Here is a 9,646-nt window from a genome sequence, read left to right as displayed (position 1 = left end):
TCGTAGTTTCATATTAGTATTAATATCCATGAATTCTTATTTCTTATCTTAAAATCTTTTAAAACTTAGTGCTTACGGGAATTTAATTATGGATATTCTAAAAAAAAAAAAAAGGGTCTGGGGGGGGATATATCCCCATATCCCCCCCCATAATTACGCCACTGTCTAGCTGTGATCATATTATTCAAGAATTTGTTCTAGACCATGCACGTCGAAAAATATAAGTAATTTTTTTTAAATATTGTTTGTTAATTGTTGAAGTTTATTAATAATTATTTTAAATATATTTATTATTTACAAAAAATATTAAATGTATATTTCTTTGTAGGAGGGGGGGAGGGGGGAATAAAAATTTTGCCCCAGGGCGCTTAATGTCTAAATGCACCACTGGTAACAACCTACTCAAAAGTCCCGGAGAGTCCTTGTATTCAAACTCACAAATTAAGATATATCTTATATATTAAGATATATCGTAATTCGTGTTCAAACCTAACTAATTTCCAATTTCCATTTAATACCACAGACTTCTATACTTCCTAGTAGTATTATAGAATTCTGTATATAATACCTACCTATAAATTATAATATTATCAGACATCATTGAACAGTGAACTGTCTGTATATCTGTTTATACAAATCGTACATCCGTACCTACATAAGAATATAATAATAATATGTATAATATAAATAAGTATTATATAAAATATAAATTGTCGTTTCACTGACCAATATTCAGAAACAAATAAATAGTAATGAAACAATACATTTTTACAGTCAAAACCTCATTACATAATTTATAAATTATACACAAATTGACTGATGATGAAGACTAAATAGTGAATACTTACATAATAATTGTTATAATATTAGATATCACTTTATTACAAAAATGTAGTTCTACTAAACTACTTAAGTATAGGAAAAAATAAGTATAAAGTTTAAATATTTTTAGAGTAAAAAATATAAATAATTTAATATAGCAATGTGTACACCATTATAATTCATAATATTGTAAATTTGTAAATAATATTAAAAATTATTTTTTTTATAAAACATCGCAATGATCATTTTATTCGTGTTTGATGGTAAGAACGGAAATGTTAAAAAAATTTTGCAGCTCAGCCGTATCAGAATAGTTTTTTAAACAAAATTTAAGTTTGAATGTAAATATTTTTGATATTATTTGACTACCCTGTATCAGGCTGTCCATAATATCTGCTCAAAATTCCAGCAATTATACAAATTATATCATTTGTCAAATTGACATTTTCATTTTCTAAAGAATTTAATCGTACAGTAATATATGATATGTCAGATCATGGTAGTTAAATTAAATTATATTGTACACAAGAAAAATGTATTAATTGATTATTTATAGTTCATATACTATTAGTTACCTAATAAAATAACGAAAATAATGATTCTTACAATGAAAGACATTTGAAATATTAAAGAAAATATTATATTCAACAATTTTAAATGAATAAATACAATAATAAATATAAATGTATACTTTTTAACATTCACAAATTAGATTATTTTTAATACAATTTTGATTAGCGTATAATAATTAAGCTAAAACTGAACTTCTTTTGGCATTACGGTATTATCCAAAACAGCAATTATATTATTGGCAGTGAGAATAGCCATTTCTGTTCTTGTTTCAACAGAAGCACTCCCAATGTGTGGCAACAACACTATAAGTCCAAAAATAATATAACGTTAGTTTAATACTGTTAATAAACACTCATGTAACACAATAATATTTTTTTGTACATACCAACATTGTCCATCTTCATCAAAGGGCTATCAAGTGGTAATGGTTCTGGTGTCATAACGTCTAGGCCAGCACCTCCAATTCTATTTTCTTTGTAATGCTTCAATGAGTGCATCTTGGTCAATAAGTCCTGACAATTCAAATATTAACATAAAACTGATCTAAAGTTATGATGTGCATGTTTATAATGTGCCTTACCTCCACGACCAATGTTCACCAATACAGCGTGTGACTTCATTTTGGCAATGCGTTCTTTGTTAATGATAAACTTTGTGTCCTCATTCAGTGCAATGGAAAGGATTATGAAGTCACTTTGTTCAACAAGCTCATCAATTGTAACCAATTTTCCACCGAGAGCATTGACTAATTGATCATGAATTAAAAGTTTTTATTATTTTAATTTAGGTTTAACTTAACTAAATAACATTTTACCAGCAGGTTTTTCAGTTCTACTGGTGTACAGCAATTGAGAAATTTCAAATGCCTTCAGCTTCTTTGCAATGGATGTCCCAATGTTGCCACATCCAACAATACCAACAACAGAGTTTCTAATACCTCTACCACACATCCAAAGAAGTGTCACATCTTTCCATCCACCTCTAAAAAAAATTATTTTATACTTCTTCTCAACTATATATTATTATTTAATGTACGTTTTCACTGCATGATTTGCTTCGAAAAACCGTCTTGTTGTCGCTATCAACAATCCAACTGTTGTTTCTGCTACTGTTTCGGTTAAAACATCTGGCGTGTATCCCAAACGTATGCCATATTTTTTCATTGCACTCAAGTCAACATGATCATATCCCACAGATATGGTTCCAACAACTTTTAGACTGGGACCTATAAAATGAAAAAAAGATTAACTACATCAGTTACCTAAAATATTAAATTTTTTGTTAATTGTTTATTATATTGTAATGAGTTTTTAACCTGCAGTTTTAATTAATTCTTCATCAATTTTGTTCGCTGGACTACAAAATATTGCAAATTTTCCAGGTACTTTTTTCATTAGTTCTGCTTGAGTGACTAGAATGGAATCACATACTTCGACATCAAATCTGGAATATATAAAAACATTAGACCAAATTGTTAAACATACTCTTTGGGCATAGGTACTAACCTTTTACGTAGTAAATCAATTGCGATTTCTGGAACGAGTTTCATTGCAACTAACACTTTGGGTCTTGACATGGTGATGACTGATGGCCTAAATTCAATGTATTACACACTAAACAATAAATTGTACTATTTATTAAAAATAACTTAATGTTTCAACACATTAGAAAATATGTTGTTATAGTTAATCTATTGTGAAAATAGCATTTCAAAAATATTCATATTTATAGGTAAATATTATATACATTACCTCTTCTACTCTTGTCTATTATCGTAATAATGAAATATCTGGATATCAAATACCCGATCAAGAGTATAAACGTTTGACAGAGTCCAATAGATTGCTATTTGATGGGTACTTACTACTTATATTTAAACAGAAGTTACTAAGCTAATTGTTGATTGTTGAATAATCTCACAAAAGACAAAGGTTGAAAGGTGTTGTCGAAGTTGAACTGATAGTGGGAATTACTGACTGGTTTCTGAGTTGTTAGGTACTTGTTTATGTAATATGTATAAATTATAATTTATAGCCACATATTATTATCACAGACTTCCAGTGGCGTAGTTTGGTCATTTTTGTGGGGGGGATGACATTTTTTAACATTTTGCCCCCCCCCCAAAAAAAAAAAAAATTATTTATTATAAGCACCTTTCAGTGCAATATATTTATAAATAGTAAATATTAAAATTAAATAACAAAACTCCACACGAATGATTAATTTAATATCAGTACCTATATCACAATATCAAATTATGAATTATAAAACTATAAAAGTCGAATGCCGATTGCTGATTGTAACTGTAACTTATAACCGATGTTCGATTACCAAATAACGACGTAACTAGGAAAGTCACTACGAAAATTCCGATTAAGTGTACAAATCATTATTAAGTTATTTTTTGTTCAATACTTCAATGGGACGATAGTCTTTAATCTAGATAAAATAATCTGATAATTATCGAGCGTCGTCGATCCACGAAAAAATAATACTCTTATGACTCTTATCATTTTTCGGACAGCTGCCAGCTAGCCGAGGCATTTGATATCAATAATAAAAAAAAAATATTATTAGATAAAGAAGTACATAGGTAAATGTAGTTAACCAGTCTTAAAAAAAAGGTCATGGGGGGGATACGACACCCAAATCCCCCCCCGTAATTACGCCACTGCAGACTTCTATATATTATAATAATTATATAGAAGTCTGTGATTATTATGTACTTTATAATATATAAATATTATAATATAATAATGATACTTTATATCATGATATAATTATATCATGCTTTATATTTAAGGCATGACGAAATGTACCTATATAATATATTATTATAATATATATATGATTTTTGAGCCATGATAAATTGTAATAATTTATAGATAGTACTATCTATAATCAATGCTATAATTGGTAGGCATGGTATAAATAGTATATATATATATTATCAGTGGCGCCGAACCTATAACCCAAGAGGGGCGACCGCCCCCCCTTTTTTTCGGTGGGTGGGGTCGTGGGGGTCCGTGGGTACCCCAGCAAACTACTTATGAATTATGTTCCTAACTCCTAAGCTATTAATGTATAGGTACATATGCAGCACTGTAGCAAGTGTTTTTATTTTGTAAACGGTGGTGGTGATCCGTATAACTTTTTACTTGCCCCCCCCCCCTTTTAAAATATAGTTCGGCGTCACTTATATAATAATATTATATAATCGTAGACCTAAAAACTAATGGACAGTGCATTTCACTCCACAGTGCCTTCAATAGTTCAATGGTAGGCGATCATATAACCATGTAAGTACCTACCTATAGGCTATAAGTACCTACCTATATAGGTATAACTGAGAGAGAATGAATATAACTTATATTATATAAGTCATAAAGTAGTGTAGGAGTGCCGAATAAAGCCCGCATGAGGAACTGTATACATTTTACTTCTTTGTTTCTTTTCTCGCTCACTATATCATACCCCTGACTTCTACCTCTACGCGCTGTCCATCAGTTAATAGGTCTATGGATATAATATATGTACATTTATATATTTTCCAATAGCTATGGTACCCTAATTGGTAATAAATCTTATATAGAACATAATAATCATATTATGTTCTATACGCCGCGCATGCCCGGCTCAATGGGTAGGTGACATATAGGCCCACGCCTAGGGCGCCACCTTAGTTTGAAGGAGGCATTTTAAAAACAGTGATAATTAGAGCTAGGAACTTCATGCCATAAAAAGTAAAAAAACCTTAAAATATGCATGCATTTATGCCCTAAAGAATCACTAAATATGCTATTAAAATATCATTTTAAAAAAATATATATTTGTAACAAACTAATAAGTAATAGGTAACTAATAATAAATAAATAATAATAATATTTGTAGATAGGTTATAACAGATAAATTAATACATTAAACATTTTATTATATAGATTAATTTGATTATTTTGATTTTTCGATTTTTGATTTATTGTTTGATTTTATTTTCATATTACATATAATTTTTTAAATTATTTTATTATGGGTTCACGCGATACTATTTGAAAAGAAAAATCACAGCACAAAAACAAAATTCAAAGAACACACAACACCAACTGACTACTGTCAACTTTTATTATGACTGTTTGGCCCCTATCTACTGGACTATGAGATTATTTTGGATCATTATCGGTGATTATGAGCCTTATCGGGAATCACGCGGTCGGTGTATCGATAAGTAACAATGCAATAGTGATCGACAAGAAACACACAAATACTAATATTTTTAAATATTTTTTGTCACGCTTGCACCGAAAGTTTGGTTTTCGACCACGGTTGAAGCGTTGGAAAGCAACCTTTTTCCGTCCAGCGGGCGGAAAAGAGGAAATCCCCAAAGTGCCGGGCGGAAAAGAGGAAATCCCCAAAAGTGCCGGGCGGAAAAGAAGAAATCCCCAAAAGTGCCGGCCGCCGGGCGTGTATCCCCTGCACAACCAGAAACTAAAATGTATACCTACCACGGTCCTTAAAAAACATAAGCTTTTGGTTACATCTTAAATTTATAGTATAACCTCCTTGCATGACGCATAAACATATTTTGTAGAAAAGTTGCATAGAGCAGGGGCGTGACAAAAAATAGTATGTGTGGCTAGCGCGGGAAGGCCATTTCCCGCCCTTGCCACACAATATACTATATTATATCTCAGGTCCAGGAAACCTATGTATTATTAAATCATATAAATTATGGTCAAATATGCAAACTATGCAACTATAAATTTTATATTAAATCTCGTATTGCTATGAAAACAAATTCCTATATTAATTAGCTATGTTTTTAATAATTATTTAAAAACATGCAAACTAGCAAACTCCTAGAAGTCTCGAGCCCTAGTGATAATATTATTAATTTTAGGGGCGCAACATTTTATTTTGCCTAGTGCACTATTTTTGCTTGAGCTGGGCCTCATTATACGTCTATAATATTATAGTATAGTAGTGTATGATCTGAGCACAATGTAAATAAAATGTATACGTTTAATTTTAACTACATCGTAGATCTAAGGAATGAATTTACCTTCTTAATTATAAATATTTATAATGATAATTTACAATTTATTTATTATATACAATTTATTGTAAGGTGGTTATAAACTCAAAAACTACTCGACCGATTTTTACGACGATATCAGACATTGTTATTATAGAAATCAGGCCCGGATTAAAACTATCGTGGGCCCTAGGCAGTAGGCATAGTACATTTAGACATTAAGTGCATACACGTTCAGTGGCGTAGCGAATCATGTTTTTCAGAAGCAATTGCTTCTGGTTTCGGGGGGTGGTGGTGGGTCATTACCTCATAATCCCACATACACGGTCAGTCTTTGAACTTTATTTTGGGTGCTACCTCACCCCCCTATTTGAGCATATGAGTATCATATACATCAGTTGGAGTAGGGTAGGGTAGGTCATAAATAATTTGTTTGCTTCCATATGATTTAAAGTTCGCTACGCCACTGTACACGTTAATATGGCCCTGTAATGTCCAGTGTTTAAATAGTTAAGAAACCCTCTGTTTGGGAGAGGAAGTGTCAAATCTTAGTGTTAATACTTTGAAAACACTAATATTTACAGCATAAAAATCAAATTTAAATTGTATTACTTTTTATATGATAACAATTTTAACAGATCTTAAAAACAATTAATTTTTCTCCAAATATTATATACAAATATATTATATTATATAGTCAAAAACCATAAAAAATAACTTATTTTATACCATTTTACATATTTCTTTAATAAGTTTAATACAGGCTAGAAGCTAATACAAAAAAAAAAAAAAGTTTGTTACAAAAGATATAATTGTAACAAAAAATAACAGTATATTTTTTTTTTATTAATTAATCCGTGACAACTTGGGCCATTGGATGGTTTTAACTGTGCGGGAGGATACTGTAGGTTTTTGTAAACACGTTTGTTTTAGTTTGGTAGAATTTTCATGTGGGCACCCGTAAGTATCTGCCATGCCTGGGTGAGGGATGGCGGCCTGTCTCTACAAATACCGTGACTGCCCGAAGAGAAGTGCCGTCCGAAACCGAGATTAGAACCGACGACGGTGCGCGTCGAAACCGACGACTAGTCCACTCAGCCACTTTGTCAATAACATAAAATGTTTGAATTTATAATTTATCTCTAGCACTCATTTGATCTGCAGCATCAATTGCTTTGCCATCATTTACAAAGACTATAGTGAGTAGGTACCGAGCAGTCATACGCGGTGCGACCGACCTGCAGTCGATGATAAACTATTGTTTCTATTACGTAAACGATATATTATTTAAAATTATTATTTCCTAAAAATATACTATAAACAGGTATCGGGGTATCACTCTTAAATACATGATATTTTACTTGTTGTGTTAACGTGTACAATCGTACGGATTAATTTATAATAATAATAAAAAAAGCATAAATATTACAAAAAATCATAGTCACACATTTTACTTTCGTAGGCCCCAAAAAGTTCGTAGACCCTAGGCACAGTGCCTATAGTGCCTATGCGCTAATATGGCCCTGATAGAAATACCGGGATGTTTTAGGACGTTTAGGTATATAGGCACATAAAAGTATATAGTACCAGTGGCGTCATTTCAGTTTTTATTACACTAGGGCAACGTTTCATTGCTTTTACGACTCAACATATGTTTAGCATAGTGCCATAATGGTTAAGGGAGGGGGATGGTGTTGGTAAATGTACTGGCTTAAGGTAGATGTAAATACTAGACTGGGGCAAATGCCTCAGTTGCCCCCCCCCCCCAAATTACGCCCCTGTATAGTACCTGTCACCTAGTTTAAAACTTTTAGCCACCTCTGATGGATGACGCTGAATAAGGCACAAACAATATAATAATTTATAGCTATACTTCTTAGATAAATCATCGAGCTACCTACTAGGTACCTTTATAGTATTAAAGGCCGCGGTAACTAGGGTGGTCCAGGAGTCCAGTCAATGTCGCGTAGTGACGATTGAGAATATTACTGTCTGGTCTCTGACTATTGTAAATGTATATAATAGGGATATAGCTTATTGTTTAATATTGTGGTTAATAATATTACTATAATCATCATAGTTTATAATACTTTCTATATACCTTATTATAATATAAGCCACGAAGACATCTTCTAAGACCATGATGTTTATTATGTTCACAATAATTATTATTTATAGATAAATGTACATCGTGATATTCATAAGTACTTACTATCAGTCCTGTAAAGTATTTAAATAAAAGTATTCAAATACTTTTTTAAGTATTGAATAACTTTTTAAATACTTTCAGCATTCAGCATGAATAATAGTTTTATCTAATATTCTGTATTTCTGTGTTAGCCGAAGCCCGAAGATTTGTGAAAACCAAATTTCTAAAAAAAGTTATTGAATATTGAATAACAATATTCCCTTTAAAACTTTTAGATAACTATTAGTTTACCTACTACCTATGTGCTTATATTACGATAATTAGAAAACCACTTTAAAAACCAAAAGTATTTAAGTAGTATTTGAAATACTTTACAATATTAAAGTATTTGAGTAGTATCTTAAATACTTAAAAAAAAATGTATTTGAGTATTTACTCAAGTAATTTTTAAAAGTATTCTTTACAGGACTGCTTACTATAGACCTACCCACTTTATGATAGGTTACAGAGCTTATAGAGGTTTACGATTTACATCTTATATAATATATATATATTATATAAACATATATTTGCTTAGCTAAACGGCGATCATGGTAACATATACCTATATTCTATAATAGGTATGCTTAATATTTGGTTTGTATATTATGATTCGTTGATAAAAAAAATATTTTTCTGTGCAATTAAGCATTTATTGTATACCTATGCATGCATTATATTGTGTTTACACTGCAGTACCTACACGATCATAAATCATCGTTTTTGTTTCTTTTTTTTTGGTACTTATACCTAGTAGCCAATAGGTAACTATATTTATTTAATCACGTTCACATTAAATCACATGCTATAAAAAATATATCTTATAATAAACTATACAGGTACCTACATATTAGGTACCATTTATTATACATACTATGTAGAATTAATAATATTACAATTACTCATAAACCATGATTTCGCTAGAAGCACCAATATATGTGCCATCAATCGTGCACGCATGTATACATGCACTGTACAGATAATATATTAATGTGCCTAATTATATACCTAGGTCTTAAGTGGTGAGTGTTTTT

The 9,646-nt window shown here is 30.8% G+C and overlaps 2 protein-coding genes across 2 annotated transcripts in view; both read right to left on the bottom strand.

The window, feature by feature from the left end:
- The window catches only part of LOC100161116 (inhibitor of growth protein 4-like), a gene marked incomplete in the record, with an annotated part of 38,476 nt that overhangs the window by 24,709 nt on the left and 4,121 nt on the right, over positions 1 to 9,646 (bottom strand). The window contains 1 exon segment of the mRNA NM_001246071.2: positions 4,830 to 4,850. Coding sequence (NP_001233000.1) covers positions 4,830 to 4,850 — 21 coding nt within the window.
- On the bottom strand, positions 946 to 3,891 carry LOC100571998 (glyoxylate reductase/hydroxypyruvate reductase). Its single transcript, XM_008188969.2, is given in 9 exon segments — positions 946 to 1,697; positions 1,781 to 1,868; positions 1,870 to 1,907; positions 1,976 to 2,140; positions 2,210 to 2,376; positions 2,431 to 2,620; positions 2,711 to 2,838; positions 2,901 to 3,008; positions 3,147 to 3,891. Coding segments are annotated over 8 exon segments (969 nt in total). The 5' UTR covers positions 2,972 to 3,008; positions 3,147 to 3,891; the 3' UTR covers positions 946 to 1,575.

This window comes from Acyrthosiphon pisum, chromosome A2 (assembly GCF_005508785.2).
Source record: "Acyrthosiphon pisum isolate AL4f chromosome A2, pea_aphid_22Mar2018_4r6ur, whole genome shotgun sequence".
NCBI classification, from domain to species: Eukaryota; Metazoa; Arthropoda; class Insecta; order Hemiptera; family Aphididae; genus Acyrthosiphon; species Acyrthosiphon pisum.
The sequence above is the reverse complement of the archived record's forward strand: the minus strand, read 5'-3'. Positions and strand labels throughout refer to the sequence as shown.